General features: G+C 57.8%; 3 protein-coding genes across 5 annotated transcripts; 1 reads left to right on the forward strand and 2 right to left on the reverse strand.

The window, feature by feature from the left end:
- The first annotated feature begins 986 nt into the window (after positions 1–986).
- On the forward strand, positions 987–7,133 carry ICAM5 (intercellular adhesion molecule 5). Its single transcript, XM_054562279.1, has 11 exons — positions 987–1,068; positions 1,998–2,267; positions 2,454–2,774; positions 2,997–3,284; positions 3,553–3,807; positions 3,935–4,183; positions 4,658–4,900; positions 4,989–5,267; positions 5,360–5,599; positions 5,986–6,252; positions 6,871–7,133. The coding sequence occupies exons 1-11, from the start codon at positions 987–989 to the stop codon at positions 7,131–7,133; spliced, it is 2,757 nt and encodes a 918-aa protein (XP_054418254.1).
- Positions 7,134–10,114: 2,981 nt separating this feature from the next.
- On the reverse strand, positions 10,115–12,592 carry ZGLP1 (zinc finger GATA like protein 1). Its single transcript, XM_054562067.1, has 5 exons — positions 12,450–12,592; positions 11,827–12,201; positions 10,855–10,940; positions 10,409–10,502; positions 10,115–10,244 (listed from the first exon to the last, which is right to left on the reverse strand). The coding sequence occupies exons 1-5, from the start codon at positions 12,590–12,592 to the stop codon at positions 10,115–10,117; spliced, it is 828 nt and encodes a 275-aa protein (XP_054418042.1).
- Positions 12,593–13,099: 507 nt separating this feature from the next.
- Positions 13,100–17,113, reverse strand: FDX2 (ferredoxin 2). Of its 3 annotated transcripts, none has more exons than XM_054562250.1 (5): positions 16,812–17,002; positions 16,623–16,718; positions 16,352–16,458; positions 13,768–13,855; positions 13,100–13,509 (listed from the first exon to the last, which is right to left on the reverse strand). In XM_054562250.1, the coding sequence occupies exons 1-5, from the start codon at positions 16,985–16,987 to the stop codon at positions 13,353–13,355; spliced, it is 624 nt and encodes a 207-aa protein (XP_054418225.1). In that variant the 5' UTR covers positions 16,988–17,002; the 3' UTR covers positions 13,100–13,352. The 3 variants fall into 3 exon arrangements, with proteins under 3 accessions (XP_054418225.1, XP_054418226.1, XP_054418227.1); XM_054562251.1 differs by having other exon boundaries at positions 16,664–16,718; positions 16,812–16,989; XM_054562252.1 differs by having other exon boundaries at positions 13,396–13,472; positions 16,812–17,113.
- Between the last annotated feature and the right edge of the window lie 187 nt (positions 17,114–17,300).

The following is a 17,300-nucleotide window of genomic DNA, read 5'->3' on the forward strand; positions in this document are numbered from 1 at the left end:
GGTGAGGTGGCACTGACTCGCTTTCTGACAACGTTCTGATAGTCACTGGGCCTGGTGGGCACTTGGGGGCCCACATGTGGGGTAAAAACTGTCACTGTTGGTCTTGGTCTCGTATGGACACGATCTGAGTCCGCACTGGATGCTGGGCAGGGCCCGCGTGGTCTAGAGCCCTGCCCACAGGGCGGAAAACGAGTTCAGGGCCGTTCTTCCGCAGCTCGAGCTCGCACACGCCGAGGAGACACGTGCCGGCTGCAAGCTGGGTAAATACAGACCCGGAGCTGAGCCGACCCTAATTTAGATGCTCGCGAACGCTGCGCGCCAGCACCAGTGTTCCCGACTCTCTGACTTTGGTCCCCGCCCCCTCTGTGGCGTGCGGGGGCGGAGCCAGAGGGGGACTAGGGGCAGCGCTGTAATCCTCAGCTCCCCCGGGATCTAAAAGGGAAGGGTATAGGAGGGAGGCATCCCACCCGCCCCTAGAACTGTGCCTACCCTATCCTATTCCGAAATCTCTCCTAGCCCACAAATCAATTCCAAGGGGCGTTGGTGGGAAGAGCAAAATACGGGGGCCGAACGTGGAGTCCAGCTATTTATCACAGCATCTAAGCTAGGGGTGGAGTGGGAGTTTGAGAAGGACAATCCAGCATCCCCCCATCCCCTGACCTCCGCGTCGCCGCCTCCGGGGTTGACGCCGGAGCTTGCAGCCGCCCACAGAAGGCTCCGGGCGATGGGGCCGGCTTCCACGTAGACCCCGGGGGTCGCTAGCTCCAGCCAGCACACCTTCACCAAGGCAGGGAGCCTGGCGCACGCTCACCCTCCCGCCTCGCCGTCGCCTCTGCCACCTCCCCCTCCTTGGAAACCAAGTTACCAACGTTAAACCAATCCCAGAGCACAATTCTGCCTCCTCCACACCCCACCCGCCGCGCCGTCCTCGAGCTCAGCTCAGCACTCGAGCTCCCCTCTCCTCCCGTACTTTCCCTGCGGCGGCGATGCCAGGGCCCTCGCCAGGGTTGTGCCGGGCGCTGCTCGTCCTCTGGGCTGCCTTCGGCCTGGGGCTCATCGGCCTCTCAGGTAAGAACAAGTCCCGGCTCCGGGTAGACAGGACGGGGGCGGAGTTCCCGGACCGGAGAAGCGTCCACACGCGCCTCCCGGCTCCGCCCTCGCCTCACTCCCACGCTTCTGCCCCCACCTTGAACCCTGGGCTTTCTTCTCTTCCTCCAACACACACTGGAGACCTAGCTTCCCGACTTCTTGCTCGCCCAGATCTCTACCCGCTTCGAGATCCTGGGTTCTCTTCCTCATCCAATCTCGCGCCCTGGAGACCCCATGTCGCCATTGTCCTTTCCCGGGGTACCTCCTCAGGCTTTGCTATGCACCATGGTTCACGGATTGGAATCTTACCCACTTGCGGCCCGCGAAGACCCGACCTCCCTAATTGCCGTGACTCAGCGGCGCTGTTCCCTCCCCACCCGGAGCCCTGGCAACCGAGTTCTTCGATGTTCCCGCGGCTCCTTCCATGAGCCTAGTCCCGCGCCCTCTTTTTGTGTTCTTCACCCGTGTTTGGAATCCTCCCTTATCCTTGATTCCCTCTCATCTCTCCTTTGCTCTCATCTCAACCTTAGTCTCCCCCTCTCCAGGTGATAACCCAGAGAACCAGTTCGTTCCCCTTTCCCCGTCTGGGGTACCCTCTTGCCAGCCGTTGCTGTGTGTGGAAGACCCCATCTTTTCTCTCACCATCCTCCATCCTCCCGCATGCTTTCCCATCACGCCATCGGCACCTCGGAGACCAAAGCTCTCCGCTGCCCTGTCCCAGAGGCACCCTCGAGGTTTGTACCCTGGGAGCGCACCTCCAAACCTGAGGCCTGAGCAGGACGCGGGACTCCTGAGTTCTTTCCTGACTCCAGCCTCTTCTCCTTCCCCGGGAATCCCTGACTCGGCATAGGGGCGCTAAGATGCCAGGGAGGTTGCTCCCCATGCTGAGCCCGCATTTCTCCGGGCAGTGGTCGCTCAGGAGCCTTTCTGGGCGGACCTGCAGCCCCGCGTGGCCCTCGTGGAGCGCGGGGGATCGCTGTGGCTGAATTGCAGCACGAACTGCCCACGACCCGAGCGCGGTGGCCTGGAGACCTCGCTGCGCCGGAATGGGACCCAGAGGGGTTTGCGCTGGCTGGCGCGGCAGCTGGTGGACATCCGAGAGCCAGAGACCCAGCCGGTCTGCTTCTTCCGCTGCGCGCGGCGCACACTGCAGGCGCGTGGGCTCATTCGTACTTTTCGTGAGTTCTCAGCAGCCACGCTCTTACTCCACTACTTTCCCTTCCAGGCCCCGCCCCCTGGGTCACGAGGCCCGCCCCTCAGGCTCCATCCTCTGGATTCCCAAGCCCTCCCCTCTTGGCCCCTGTGTACCACTACATCCACAGCTGAGACCCGCGTTTCCAAGAGTCTTGGTTCCTCCCTTGCAGAGCGGCCTGATCGTGTAGAGCTGGTGCCGCTGCCTTCCTGGCAGCCTGTGGGCGAGAACTTCACCCTGAGCTGTAGGGTCCCTGGCGCGGGGCCTCGCGGGAGCCTCACATTGACTCTGCTGAGGGGCACCCAGGAGCTGATCCGCCGCAGCTTCTCCGGGGAGCCATCCCGAGCGCGGGGCGCAGTGCTAACCGCCACAGTCCTGGCGCGCAGGGAAGACCATGGAGCCAATTTCTCGTGCCGCGCCGAGCTGGACCTGCGGCCCCACGGCCTAGGGCTGTTTGAAAACAGCTCGGCCCCCAGAAAGCTGCGAACCTTCGGTGAGTGGGTGTGGGGAGAAGGGGATGCAGAGGAGTCCCGGTGCTTCAAGGAGTCTGGAGGTAAAGAAATCTGAATTTTAATCCTCACTCCAACACTCACCAGCTGAAAGTTATTTTCCTCTGTCTCGCGGATAGCAGGATAAGATAGTGCTTGTAAAGCACGTAGTACATACATGTCGAGTGTTCAGTAGTTAAGTTCAAACTCTCTTCTTCGACTCTCAGCACTGCCTTCGGAATCCCCGCGCCTCGCTGCCCCCCGGCTCTTGGAAGTGGGCTCGGAAAGACCTGTGAGCTGCGCCCTGGACGGGCTGTTTCCAGCCTCCGAGGCCCGGGTCTTCCTGGCGCTGGGGGACCAGAGACTGAGTCCTGATATCACCCTGGAGGGGGACGCGCTCAGGGCCATTGCCACAGCCACGGCTAGCGCAGAGCAGGAAGGCGCCAGGCAGCTGGTCTGCAACATGACCCTGGGGGGTGAAAGCCGTGAGACCCGGGAGAACGTGACTGTCTACAGTAAGGGGAGTGACGCTGGACCTCTCTGGCTTGGGGGTGGAGCCAGAGGAACGCGATGGCGGGACGAAGAGTGGGCGGGGCCCGAGATGCGGACTGGGAGAGGTGGAGTCTGAGCCGCCCTAAGGGTCTCCGGCTAGACCACCTCAAAGCGGTGGGGTGAGAAGGGGAGGAGCCTAAGCAGTTCGAGAGGCGGGGTTCGGTATCCACTGAGAGTTCCAGCAGAGACAGGGTGTGGTCAATCGACTCCAGACAAATGCTCCGCCCGCAGGCTTCCCTGCGCCTCGCTTGACCCTGAGCGAGCCCAGCGTCCCGGAGGGGAAGACGGTGACTGTAACCTGCGCAGCTGGGGCCGGCGCTCTGGTTACCCTGGACGGAGTTCCAGCCGCGGTCCCGGGACAGCCTGCCCAGCTCCAACTAAACGCCACCGTGAACGACGACAGACGTGGCTTCTTCTGCGACGCCACCCTCGAGGTGGATGGGGAGATCCTGAGCAAGAACGAGAGCACCGAACTGCGAGTCCTATGTGAGTTGAGCTCTCGCTTTCTTCCTCACGATCTCCAAAGATCTGTCCAGTTTCTGGTCTTGTCGTGGAAGTGGAGCCTTTCTCGCGGTCCTCGTGTAGACTCTCTCTCCCATGCCTCTGCCCGCAGACGCCCCCCGGCTGGACGAGTCGGACTGTCCCAGGAGCTGGACGTGGCCAGAGGGTCCAGAGCAGGCGCTGCGTTGCGAGGCCCGCGGAAACCCAGCGCCCTCTGTGCACTGCGCCCGGCCCGACGGCGGGGCAGTGCTGGCGCTGGGCCTGCTGGGTCCCGTCACTCGCGCGCTCTCTGGCACTTACCGCTGCACCGCAGCCAATGTCCAGGGCGAGGCGGTCAAGGACGTGACACTAACCGTGGAGTGTGAGTGGGGGTGCACAGGGTGCATCTCTGTCAGATTCTCCGTGCCTAGAGGTGGCTGGCTTATAGGGAAGAGTAGGAGCAGGGTCTGAGGGATGCCTTTGCGAAGGGTTTTGGGAAAGGAAATAAATTGGTATTCCAGATTAGGGGAAGACCTTGGAAGAGAAGGGGTAGGCGTGTCCATAGGGGTGTGCGAGCGTGCAGAGTCTCAGAAAGGTGTGTGCTTCAAGCCATCTAACAATTTTTAGGCCAAAGACTGGGGAAGGGTCCTGTGGGCACTTTGTAGGAATCAAAACAAGTAGCCCCTCGTGGCTCCTGAGGCCCCAAAACAGCACATAGCTTGATGGCCTGAAACCCTTTTGGTTCAACGTCCCTGTGCAGGGTATAGCCTGCCCAACCCTGCATGGCCACCTTGGACATTCTAATGTCCAGGGACATTAGAATGATTCTCAAACCCAGCAACACTCCCCTTTCCAGACGCACCAGCGCTGGACAGTGTGGGCTGCCCGGAACGTATTACATGGCTGGAAGGAACAGAGGCCTCCCTGAGCTGTGTGGCACATGGGATGCCACCACCCAACGTGAGCTGTGTGCGCTCTGGGGAGGACAAGGTCATCAAGGGCTTGCTGCGCGTGGCCCGGGAGCACGCAGGCACCTACCGCTGTGAAGCCATCAATGTTCGGGGCTCTGCAGCCAAAAATGTGGCTGTCACGGTGGAATGTGAGTGAAGATAGCAAGGGACAAGTTAGGGTATGTCTGGGTAACCCTGGCCTGACTTTCAGTGTCTGCGGGACCCTCTGCTCCCCAGATGGTCCCAGTTTTGAGGAGCTGCGTTGCCCCAGCAACTGGACATGGGTGGAAGGATCTGGACGGCTGTTTTCTTGTGAGGTTGATGGGAAGCCACAACCAAGAGTGGAGTGCATTGGCTCCAGGGGCACCAGTGAAGGGGTGCTGCTGCCGCTGGCACCCCCAGATCCTAGTGTCAGAGCCCCTAGCATCCCTAGTGAACTTGCCTCTGGTATCTACACCTGCAACGCCACCAACCAGCACGGCTCCATGGTCAAGATGGTGGCTGTGAACGTGGAGTGTGAGCGGGAAGGCCCAGGTGGGTGGGAGTAGGGGGTGTCCCGGTCTGGCCCCTCCCTGATAACCCCACCCCCGGCCATGGCTACTTTGCAGCGCCTCCGAAAATGGATGAGTCCACCTGCCCGAGTCACCAGACGTGGTTGGAAGGGGCGGAGGCTGCCGTTCCGGCCTGCGCCGCCCTGGGTCGCCCCTCCCCACAAGTGAGCTGCTCCCGGGAGGGCGCCCCCTGGCGTCAGCGGCTGCATGTGTCCCGACAGGATGCGGGCACCTACCTCTGCTTGGCCACCAATGAGCATGGCACGGAGGCTCGGACCATTACCGTGGGCGTGGAATGTGAGTGGGGGCAGCACCAGAACAGGGACTCTCAGCAGGGGGACTGCATAGGGGAGTTCAAGGGCACCTCCCCCAGTCCCATTCTCAGGAACAAGGGATCCGGCCTAAACTCGAGGACAGTGAAAACTCTGGGGAACAGGAAACCAGCCCCTTCAAGTCCTGGGTCAGAAGGGCACGGGCGCGGGTCCCCACCTCCTCCTATTCGGTGAAGAAGGGCGCGGAATTTTAGTACCTACTACAGCCAGATTGTAGGGGAAGGGGGCTCTGATGGGAGGCAGGATCCTCGCCTGCGCATCCAAGCAGGGGTGGTCTCAGATCGTGGTGGGCGGAAGCAGGGCACTTTGTCAGCCTCAGAGCCAGTTCTGACAATCTCCGGTCCTCTGCAGACCGGCCAGTGGTGGCCGAGCTGGCCGCCTCGCCCCCGGGAGGTGTGCGGCCAGGCGGGAACTTCACGCTGACCTGCCGCGCCGAGGCCTGGCCCCCTGCCCAGATCAGCTGGCGTGCGCCCCCAGGGGCACTCAACATAGGCCTATCAAGCAACAACAGCACGCTGAGCGTAGCAGGCGCCCTAGGCAGCCACGGAGGCGAGTACGAGTGCGCAGCCACCAATGCGCATGGTCGCCACGTGCGACGCATCACAGTGCGTGTGGCTGGTAAGTGGCACCTGGGGTGTGGCCTGCGCCTGGGGACACCTGACCCTACTCTTGCCTCCCTCTCAGTCCCCACAGAAGAGACTGAAGAATGCCAGGGTAGAAGTCAGAGGCGTCCTGAGGCGTTTGGGGCTTTGATGGCTGGTTGGGGGTGGGAGGCGGAGGGAGAGGGAGCTGAGTGAACTGAAAGGGGAGGAGCCCTCCAGAGCCGTGACTGCTGTGGGGAATTATTTATTAACTTGCAGGGAGGGTTTCTGCCTGTTCGGGATTTGGCCCAATTCGCCCTCCACTGTGTCAATGTATAGAGGGACCAAGGGCAGAGGATGGGAGTTGGGGGCCCTTAACAAGACCCCTTTCCCCACTTCCTGTCACTCTGAGGCTTGATGGTTTCTGAGGTAGAAGAATGACACCCCCACACACCCTCATGGTTTTGGGGGTGGGGAGAGTTGACTACTTATGGGTACCTCTGATCAGCCAGGGGCTTCTATCCCCATGTGCTGGGTGGCATGTACAACGGGTCATGGGTTGCACCAGCACTGGGGATGGCTGGGGCTTGGCATCTCAGCAGGGTGGGGGGAACCCCAAGCTCGTCCACCCTCTTTGAGGGGTTCCACCCCGCAGGTCCGTGGCTGTGGGTCGCCGTGGGAGGTGCGGTGGGGGGCGCAGCGCTGCTGGCCGCGGGGGCCGGCCTGGCCTTCTATGTGCAGTCCACCGCCTGCAAGAAGGGCGAGTATAACGTGCAGGAAGCTGAGAGCTCGGGTGAGGCTGTCTGTCTCAATGGTGCGGGCGGTGGTGCCGGTGCCCAAGGTGGACCAGAACCTGAGGGCACTGCAGAGGCGCTGGAGGGGGGTGAGGTCTTCGCCATTCAGCTGACATCAACTTGAGTCCACTGCCCACTCCCCGCAGGCCGGGGGACACCCCCAGACACATACAAGGGGCTTATTTTTGTTCTATTTACTCATTCATTTATTTATGTATTCAACTCCAGGGCACCACCCCCATTTTCTAACCTCCCCCCCAATAAAATTTTTATAAAGGACTCTGGGTCTGTGTCTGTCTTTGTGATGTGGAAGCAGCCCAGCGTTTGAATCTCAACCCCATGGATTATTCATTCAAAAACCTTTTTGTTTTTGAGGGCCTACTGTGTGTTGGGCACAGTCCAAGGTGTCTTTGCATGATGTGTCCTGGAGCTCCTCTCTGTTCCCAATTTCCTGCTCTCACTGGACCCTTGGGCCAGGGAAGGGACTGTGTTCCTTCCTCCCACTCCTTGCTGCTTATCTCTAAGGCCCAGCACTGCCCTCTAATCCTGCTCATTCTTGTGGGTGGAAGCTAGGTGCTTCCCCAGGCCTGGTTCCGGGCAGAGCTGAGCCTGCCTTCCCGGGAAGGATGGAACCCCCCCTCCCAGGGTCAAACGCCCCTCTCAGGGATCTGGGCATCCTGCCCTGAGGCCTCGACCACATCAAGGAAGGCAGTGGCTGCAGCGATGGGTGTCAGCCCCCAGGATATCCCTGCCCCAGTCTCAATGCTTCTTTCATTCAGTGCCTCAGTTTACCCCCAACCTGCCTTTAGACTGGGCCCATCATGATCCAGAACAGACACACAGGGTATTAGCTGCAACCCCCACTGCACACCACTCCCCCCTCGCTCCCTACAGCATAAGGAGAGAACAGCTGTGTTCCTCTCCGGCCCCCTCAGTCTTCTCCTCCCCCCAAAGCAGGAACAGAGCTGCAGATCAGGAAGCAGGCCTGGACAGCTCCATCAGCTGCCCATGCAAACACTTCACGAACAAAGGCGAGGGCAGGAAATGGGGACACTAGAGTCCAAGCCAGTGCTGGGTGCCCAGTGCAGAAGGCAATGAGGAGCAAGCGTGGTGCAGCCCCTGCTGGCCGACCCACTCAGGAACCTCTCTCCACTCCCACCCACCTCCTCTAGGTTCCTTGACCCACCCCAAAGTCCTGCCTGCCATAGGGACTTTGCTCTTGCCATTCTATCTGTCTGGAGGGTCCTCACCCCAAATAGTCCCATAGCTAGTTCCTTATCTTCAGGGCTCTATGCACATGCCACCTCCTCTGAAAGGCCTTCCTGAGAACCATGGCTAAGGTAGCCCCCCAACAACTTATCTCCTATACTCCGCCCCCCCTCCCCCGTAGCACCGATCACTGCTTGACATGCTATTAGGCATATAACTGAATATTTCTTTACTGTCACTCTAGAATATTGACTGCACTAGAGCAGGGGTCTTTGTTCTATTCACCATGCAATGTCCCCCTTGGGACCTGGCACAATAGTAGTTCCTCAATAAATGTTGAATAAATGGCTAAAAATAGCCAGGAGTTTGCAGACACAGTCTGAGACCTTCATGTATTCAGTATGTGTTCCTGAAGAAGTTCTCCGTGCTGGACACTGGGGTGGCTTGTCATGGTTAGGGACACAGATGTGGCGGTAACCTTGGAGCGTTGTAGTCATGGTCCAGTGGGGGAGAGGAATGTGAAAGAAATGACCCTGGAGAAGTAGAGATCTGAAAATTCTGGTAAGTTCTAAGCAGGAGACCGGCAAGAAGCTGGACCTGAGCCTGCCATGGGTGCGAATGGGGTGTCTGTTCTAGACCAGGTTGTAAAGGGGGGGGGCTTCTTTGAAAGCTGAACCTCTCTTCCCCAAGTGGTGAGAAGGCCGCTCCTATCGGAGTCATGGAGGGGCGAGTGTTCTGCACCAAGGAAGGGACCAAATGAGTCAGAGATGTGAGGGCTGAGGAATGTGGGCCCGGGCCTTCTGTACAGGCCCACCCTGGGAGAGACAAAGGGGGTCTTGCAGGGACTTGCCTTTCTGGTGTGTGTGGCCAGGCAGGTCTCACTGACCCCCAAGGCAGGGACCAGCTCCGGGACTCCCACCCCTCCGTCCCTCCTGGGAAGCAGCACTGGCAGTCAGTGTGTCCTGGCAGCAGCGGCAGGGCTGAGCTCTGCCCATGTCTTGCCTTTCCCACGTGGCTTTTGGCTTCAGTCTGGGGACACCCTTTGGTAGGGTTAGAGATCTTGAAAGAGTGGGAGGGGGACACAGCAGGGACTGGTGTCTGTAAGAATGCACAAAGGTGACATTCTACAGGCAGGGGTGGAGCTGACAAATAAATGGCCCACTTGCGTTTATCACCGTATGCCAATGTGTGTCGTCGGTGTTTCATGTGTGTCTGTTGACGTGTGTCTGTATTGTCTACGTGTAGCTGTTATGTGCGTCTATTGACATGCATTTTGATCATGTATCAGTGGATATGTGTCTGTCAACCCATCTATCTTTCGGTCTCGTGTGTGGTCTATGTGTGTGCTTGTCTCATGTGAGTGTCAGTACATATGTGTCTGTCCATGTGTGTCTTGTGTGGGGATGCATGTGTTGTCTGTCTCTGTGTGTGGTGGCTAATCCCCTGTGGGGGGCTGGTGCCTTTATATATACGACTGTGTGTGTCCCTCAGGACCCCAGTAAGCCTGCCCCACATTCTGGGGCTGGGGGAGTGGCAGGTGAGGGCACATGAGGCGGGATCCCCTAGTCACAGCAGTCATTCTCTGAATAGTTCTGCTCTTTATTGTCCCTGCTATTAACAAACAGCGTGAATGGCACTACATTTCCTGAGGGGAGCTCAGCCAAGCCTGAGTGGAGCAGGGGCCAAGGAGAGGGCCAGCGGCCCGCTGAGACAGAGGCTCTGGGGGCTGAGGCCTGAGTCTTCTGCCCGGGGTCCCTGAATGGGGAGAGGGCAGAGAGGAGGCGGGCTGGAGCCCGCAAGAGCCAGGCTCTTTCCCCAAGCCTCCGAGGAGGGCTTCTTCCCACTCTCCCCCTGGAGAAATGGAGGCAGGATAGGCTTGGCTGGGTAAGGAAGGGCTTACCCTTCCTGGCTTGGGCCTTGGTGGGGGCCCAGGGACATCCCGCATCTGCCACATAACCTCTTGGGCTGGACATTTTTCCTGGGCACCAGCCAGCAGCTGGCGCACCGGGTGCCGTACTTCTTGTACCTGGGTTAAGGGTACAAAACCAACGTCAGGATGCACCAGGGGCACAGAAACCACACTAGGAGACCGCTTCCCAACGGTGGGTGTTTTCCCTTCCTCATACCCCACGCTAGCTGCACAGGCCAATTTGGGGACCCCACCCCAACTCCCTCCTCTGTCCTGCGGACCTGATACCACAGGCATTGCACAGGGGGGTCCCATCTTCGGCATCTCTCCAGAGTGGGGTTCTCTGGGTCCTACAGGAAGCACAGCGCCGGGGCCCTGAAGGGGTAGAGGCCAAAGGGCAGGGGTCAGAGGCCTAGAACCCCAGCTCAGAGGGCCTGTGTGGGATGGGGAAATTTGGGAGGATCTCTGTGAAGTCCCCACCTGGCTCCGGGCCAGCCCCTGGTATTGCCAGATCTAAGACAAAGGGAAAGCCAGGAAGGGAGACAGATGGCAAAGCTCCGCAGAGGAGGAAGCCGGGGGTGGGGGGTGACTCAGCAGAGTGAAGGGGGGCACTGAGACTCATCCTGGATGGGTCTAAATGGAGAAGCAGGATGGGGAGAAAGACAGTAAAGATAGAAGGTTGCCCCCCACCCCCCATATTTATAGCTCTCATGTCTCCAGGACTCACCCAGGGCCTCGCTGCCTCCTAGGTTGGCCTCAGGGGCCCCAGCGGGGCCTGTAGGGGGACCCTGAGAGCGGCTGCTGCAGGCCAGGCTGGGGAGCAGACAAGGCATTAGTACTGGGGGATCTGCATCCTGTCCCATAAAGCCTCCCAAAATGAAGATTTACTATCAAGATATCAGGCACACCCTGACCAGGTGGCTCAGTTGCTTGGAGCATTGTCCTGTACACCGAAAGGTTGAGGGTTCGATCCACGGTTGGGGCACATACAAGAGGCAACCAATTGTTCTCTCTCACATCAGTGGTCCTCTCCCCCCACCCGCTAAAATCAGTAAGAAAAGAAAATCAATAAACATGTCCTCAGGTGAGGATTAAAAAAAAGAAAAGAAAAGATATCAGGCATCCCTCAGGAGGCATCTGTTGTCTGAAAGGCCTGACTTTCTCTCTCATTGGTAGTAGTAGTAATAATAGTAATAATAATAATAGTAATAATAATAAATTTGAAGAGGTAGTAAGCCTGGGGCCAGCTTGCCAGGTCGAAGTCCCATTTCTCCCTGCCCTTGCTGTGTGATCCTGGACAAATGATGTCTCCTTTAGTGCTTCAGTTTCCAAATCTCTAAAATGGGCTTTACAGGGCTGCAGCGAACCCATGCACATCAAATGCTGCATGTTACCTCGTACTGTTGTTCCTGACAAATGATAGCTCTTATCATTATTGGAAAAAATAATGGTAGCAGCAGCCTTCAGTTTGGTCAGGCCCTGCTCACACAGAGGAGACCAAGGCTCAGACTGGGACATGGCGGGCTCTGGCATCGGGGCGGTGGCTGACCCCGGGCTTGCTCAGAGACTGAGCCATTCGTATTGCAGGGCTGGTGGAGGAGACTGTGAGCCCAGGCCTGGAGGTGCCTCTCCACAGGCCTCTGTCCCCACCATAACCATGAACGGCATAAAGGGAGCCCTCGCTGGGGCAGGTTCCTACCTGTAGCTGGGTATGATCTGCAGGCTGGAATCCGGCTTTATCTGAAACTTCATGGTCACTCCCTCGAACTGGGGGTCCACTTTCTCGGCGCCCTGGTGCGGGTTCGACTGCTTCCGGGGTCTCCTCCGGGATGGAGCTGAAGGGGCCGAGGGAGTCCCCAGAGGCCCCAGGCCACCTCGTTGTTGGCTGATTGGGGTCAGCATGGCCCTGGTATCCCTGGCCAGAGGTGGGGGTCCCAGCACCCCCAGGGCCTTCAGCTCCCAGCAGGGCCCCAGGGCCTGGGTATCCTGGGCAGGGGGCTGGGCCAGCCCCTCTGCTGTTTCTTGGAGGAAGCGCAGGGTAGTGACCGAGTCCTGACGTGTAGGCCAGAAGGACCTGGGGACAAGGGGCAATGTGGTCACCCCCGTCCCTGGGCAGCACCTACATAGGCCTGGGAAACATGGGGCAAGGGCTAGTGCATGGCCTCTGACTACATATGACCCCATGTACCCATGGGGGTCAGAACCTCTTCTTTGTAAGTACCAGTAACTAACATTGTGACCCCTGAATAACCCCAGGAACCAAAGGTCATGACCCCTTGACCACTGGGCTAGTTTGGGGGAAGGGGCGGCTCCTTAACGCACCTGCCACTGGGTCTGAGGCATCTTGGGGTGCTTGGCGCCTGCTGAGTTGGGGGTCCGGGGAGCGGCTCGGGGTCCAGACAGGATGGCGCCAGCAGTTCTTGCAGCATCATCGAGAGATCCGATGCTGGCTTGGCCTCCATCATGCCCCAGCCCCCTTCCCTAATTTTGCCCCGCCCCCGCGGGCCCACGGATGAGCGCCACCTGGGTGAAGCGAACCCTGGGAGGTGCGGAAGGTGCAGGCGCGCTTCAGGCGGAGGGGGCAATGAACCCCACCTGGGTGGGGCGGGTCGATGCCGGAAGCCTGCCCCCGCCCCTCAGGCCAGCCCAGGCCCTTCTTTCCCCTCCGATTCCGCTAGACTCCGCGACTCCGCTCCCGCTCCCGTGGCCTGTACAACCCCGGGTGTCCCAAGGCAGCCTGGGCCCCTTCAAATCCCTCCGCGGTTGCAGGGGCGGGGCCTTGCCACGCTGAGCACGTGGGTGCTCAGGCTCCCAGGCTCCTGTCCTCCAGGCCTGTGCCTCGGTTTCCCCGCTGGCCCCATCGCTGCTGAGGGAGGGGAGAGCTGAGGGCCTAGAGGATGCAGTTGTGGGCCTGGGGGCTGCACACCCTCCCCGCTAAGGATACTCAAGAAGCTGCAGTTCTGTAAGACGGTTTTATTGTCCCTCTAATTAGATTCCAACCCCATCCACACTCAGATTCTTAGGGGCTTGGAGGCGCGGCCCCAGCAGGGGCCCTGTTCCCACCAGAGCCTGGACATGGGATCTCTCTGAAGCATTTGGTCTCCTTGGTGCTTCCAACATGTCCCTCGGGCCTGCCCGTGCTCTGGGCTGGGCCGGCAACTTTGGCTTTTCCTCCAGTCCTGGCCCAGGGGTCCATGGGTGTCTAGGATGGTCTAGCTGCCCATGTCAGTGCGGCTTGGGGACGTGGCCGTCCACATAGAAGTTCCTGGTGATCTTGGGCAGGGTGAATTCAGCCCCTTCCAGCTCGGGTGTCAGCGTGATCTGGCAGCCCAGCCGGGAGTTCTCCTGGAGAAGGGGGGCCATGTCCAGCATGTCATCCTCCCTGGGCAAGGGAGGCAGTGGTTAGCAGTGCGCAAGCTGGTGCAGCTAGAGGGTCCAGAAGGGCAGAGAGAGGGCACCTCTCAGGCCAGGGAGGGGCAGGCTGACAGAGTCCAGGGCAAGTAGCTAGGGGCAGTGCACGTGCCAGCAGCTGGAAAGGGGAGAAAAGCTGGGGCTGCCCAGTGGGCCTCTGGATTCAGGAACAAAAAGGCTCAATAGTCCACCCTACGGCTCAGAGCTGGAAGCGAGGTGCCCCGCTCACCTCTCATCAGGAGAAGGCAGAAGGTCCAGGTGGTCTTCACTCACATACACGTGGCAGGTAGAGCACGCCAGGGAAGCTTCACAGGCCCCTAGGGGGCAGCAAGTGAAGGGAGCATAGGTGAGTGGCATGATCAGGCTGGTGCCATCCAGTGAAAGGCGTGTTTCAGTACGTGCCCCTAATCATTCCCTCCCAGGCCTGCATACCCATTGTGTGTCCTATACTCTGTCATCTACTCAGGTGGCTGTTCCCAGGATACAGAGAGATTTTGCAAAGTGATGTCCAGGGTGCCCATTTCCCAAGAACTCCCCGGCAAGCTGAGGACCAGGCTAGGACAAGGACCATTAACCAGCATGGACTTGACTTTAGTGTAGCTGAGGGGAAAGGCCAGGCAGGTCCCATATAGCCTTTGAATTCCCTTGCTGTGACCCTGTCACCGTGCTGGGCAAATGTGTTCCTGCCTCTTTTCTGCTCCTGAAGGAGGAACTGGCTCACTCAGCACCCAGTGCATTAGGGGAAGGAGTCAGGGAAAAAAGGTTGAAAGATTCAGAAGCTGGGGTTTTCTGATTGTCTCTGGACACACTCCCAGCCTTCTGATTGGTAACTGAGGACTGTGCTTGGGGATAATGGCCCTCCTGGACTAAAACCTTCCAAAGGGTTTTCACAGCCAGAATAAAATCCAAACTCCTTCACTCAGTCCTGGTGATCCTCCTACCACCCCACTCACTCCACATCAGCCACACCGGCCCGCCCCCTCGCTCAACTCCAACACCACAGGACCTTTGCACTTGCTACACCCAAGGCCTGGACTACTCTTCTTGCCACTCTTTCCATGGCCAGATCTTGTATTCAGGAACTCTGCTGTCCTCCAAGTCCCCCACCTCCTGTTTCTTCTCCTTCCCCCTTGTTTACTCATTAATTTCTGTACAGCACTTATCAGTCTGAAGTTACCATGTTAATCTCTAGATTTACCTGTCCCTGTCCATCTCTCTCTGTACTTGGCACTGAGCCCAGTATGTTGTAGATGCTCAAGAGACATCTGTTATAAGTGAATGATGGGATGGACTTCTCCTTTCTCTTCCAGACATATTGGACAATGAGGGTGGAGATGCAAGCGAGCCTCCTGACCCAGCAGCACCTCCCTGTCTCCTAGGGAGAAACTTGGCTCGAAACTCCAAGTAGTCTCCGGCTTCCCCTTCTCAATCCTGTTTCCCACCTTGCTGGCATCCCTATCCCTTGAGAACAAGATTATCTAATATAAACGTCCCAACTAGTCACTGCACACGAACTACGTGTCAGGTACTAAGCATTACACGTGACATCTGTTTAATCTTTCATAGCTACCCAGCAAGATAGACATAAATTATCCTATTTTATAGATGAGAAAACAGAGGCCCAAAGATGCTAAGTAACTTGCTCAGGGTCACACAGCTGGTAAGAGGCAAAATGTGAACACAGGCCACTTGCCTCTAAGACTCATGTTCCAATCTGTGTCCTGGACTGCCAGCCACTGGATTCCAGAACAAAACTTGAGGAAGGCCTGCCATGACCCGTCCCAGACCCCCCGACATCTCCACCCCACTAATGATTAAATCGGTCCCCATTACATTCACCTAACAAATAACCCCATACAGTTTTTAAGACCACCCTTCTCAGTTGCTGATGACATAATCACATATCTATTCCCTATTAGGTTGGAATAGTGTGAAATGACATGTCTTACCTATTTTGTACATTGTTGCCTGGCACACAGTAGTGTTCAATATTCACAGAAGAACACGACAGGGTTAATGGCTAAAATTGGCTGGGTTTGAATCTAATTTTGCCACTTCACCTTGGACCAGGTCTACGTGACCTGGGGCTCAATTTCCTCACCTATAAAATGAGATCATCTCTCCTACTGCACAACGTTGTCATGAAGAGTTAATCAGTTAATTAATATATGTTAACATGCTTAAAGTAATGTCTGCTATTATTATCTTTCCTTCAACAAATATTGATTTAATACCTGTTGTATCGAAATGCCATATGGGCAACAGATATGTGTGAATAAGGCAAACAGTATTTCTGATCTCCTTCTGGGGAGAGATGACAAAGAAGGAAACAAAACGGTGAGAAGTGCTAGGATAATAATAAAGCACAATAATATGAGAGGGACTGGGTGATGAGACTGGTCAGGAAGATGAAATTTACATTTAGACTTGAAGGATGAAAAGAAACCAGACGATTTGGTGAAAAATCACTTCATACCCTGGGAGAAGCAAATGCAAAGGTCCTGAGGCAGGAATGATTGGTGGCAGTTTGGGGGATAGCAAGAAGGCCAGTGTGGCTAGAACAGAGGAAGGAAGGAGAAAGACAATACAAGCTCCCAGAGGGCAGTTTTAGGAACCTCTAATAGATGCTCAATAAACACATGCTGCGGGAGTGAACATTAAGTGCTGGCAGAGTATTAGGCAGTGGTGAGAAATCTAGGTTTTAGCCCAGGACTGGTGGGAAGCCATGGGAAGATTAATCAGTGGACACATCTGATTTGTGTTTTTTTAACGAACGATACGGGTCTCCGAAATTCCCTGTGCCTGGCTCCCACCTTCCAGGTCCACCCCATGGCGCTGGGCCAGGTGGAGAACATTGTCCCCGACTCTGCCTCTCACGGGAATCCGTTGGCCTGACCGGTCTACGAACACCACGTTCACCCTGGGGACAGACAGGGATGCGAATGCCGAAATGGATGATGGCCCAGGGTTCCCGTGGAATCTACGGTTAGGAAGTAGGGCTTGGGCTTGACGGACAGGGATATTGGACGAAGCTGAGGGGTACCCAAGGATGAGGCTGGAGGGTAAGGTGGGGACCAGAAAAACCTCGTGGGATGAGGAATGGGGGACTTGGGCCCCCCACTCACACGTCCCCAGGCCGCTCGGGGCCGCTGGCTTCTTCCTCCGCGGCTGAGCACGAGCCTAGAAAACAGTTGGGTGAGCTACGCACAGAGCCCTGTGGGCATTCGACGGTTAATGCTGCTTTCCCCGCCCCACCGAGGCGCCCCCAGATACCTGTCACCCGGAATTTCCTGGCTGTCGCTGGCGCCGCCGCCTCCCCGGATCCCCAAAAGCCCCCGGATCGGCTCCACCAGGGACCCCTGGCCACCCGGAGCAAGAACCCGGCATTTGCGCCGCCTCGGGTTACGGAGGCGGCCATGACAGGCATCACGTGACCCGGAACAGGGCATGCGCTGTGGCGCACAGAAAGACCCATAATTACCTCAATACCAACGCGGACGTCTGTGCGGGGAAGAAACTGCGAGGGTTAGGCGTGGGGGGCAGTGGCAATCTCCGACGCACCAAGGCTTGCGGGGACCATCCCAGACCCCCGCCCCCCGCCACGCAGGCCCATTGTCTCAAGAACCAGCCAGCTCTGCTTTCTTTAAAACCATTTACTTACAAACTTTAATTCAGCAAAGGTTTGTGTGAGAGGATAGGGGAACTCCCTGAAGTGGATGTAGACCCCCAGAGTGAGGAGAGGGAAGCTGGTGGCCTAGCAGG

The sequence above is a fragment of the Pteronotus mesoamericanus genome, unplaced genomic scaffold, assembly GCF_021234165.1.
Source record: "Pteronotus mesoamericanus isolate MK-2021 breed Mesoamerican mustached bat unplaced genomic scaffold, CSHL_Meso_final scaffold_636, whole genome shotgun sequence".
Lineage (NCBI taxonomy): Eukaryota > Metazoa > Chordata > Mammalia > Chiroptera > Mormoopidae > Pteronotus > Pteronotus mesoamericanus.

What these genes read in the sequence shown, in the direction of transcription:
- ICAM5 (XM_054562279.1), top strand. Translation starts at nt 987, where the DNA reads ATGCCAGGGCCCTCGCCAGGGTTGTGCCGGGCGCTGCTCGTCCTCTGG. An exon ending in CATTACCGTGGGCGTGGAAT is followed by an intron (nt 5,600 to 5,985) that starts GTGAGTGGGGGC and finishes GGTCCTCTGCAG; the next exon opens with ACCGGCCAGTGGTGGCCGAG. An exon ending in CATCACAGTGCGTGTGGCTG is followed by an intron (nt 6,253 to 6,870) that starts GTAAGTGGCACC and finishes TCCACCCCGCAG; the next exon opens with GTCCGTGGCTGTGGGTCGCC.
- ZGLP1 (XM_054562067.1), bottom strand. Translation starts at nt 12,592, where the DNA reads ATGATGGAGGCCAAGCCAGCATCGGATCTCTCGATGATGCTGCAAGAA. An exon ending in CAGATCATACCCAGCTACAG is followed by an intron (nt 10,941 to 11,826) that starts GTAGGAACCTGC and finishes TCTGCTCCCCAG; the next exon opens with CCTGGCCTGCAGCAGCCGCT. An exon ending in AGGAGGCAGCGAGGCCCTGG is followed by an intron (nt 10,503 to 10,854) that starts GTGAGTCCTGGA and finishes CTACCCCTTCAG; the next exon opens with GGCCCCGGCGCTGTGCTTCC.
- FDX2 (XM_054562250.1), bottom strand. Translation starts at nt 16,987, where the DNA reads ATGCCCTGTTCCGGGTCACGTGATGCCTGTCATGGCCGCCTCCGTAAC. An exon ending in CAGGAAATTCCGGGTGACAG is followed by an intron (nt 16,719 to 16,811) that starts GTATCTGGGGGC and finishes ACTGTTTTCTAG; the next exon opens with GCTCGTGCTCAGCCGCGGAG. An exon ending in CCCATTCCTCATCCCACGAG is followed by an intron (nt 16,459 to 16,622) that starts GTTTTTCTGGTC and finishes GTCTGTCCCCAG; the next exon opens with GGTGAACGTGGTGTTCGTAG.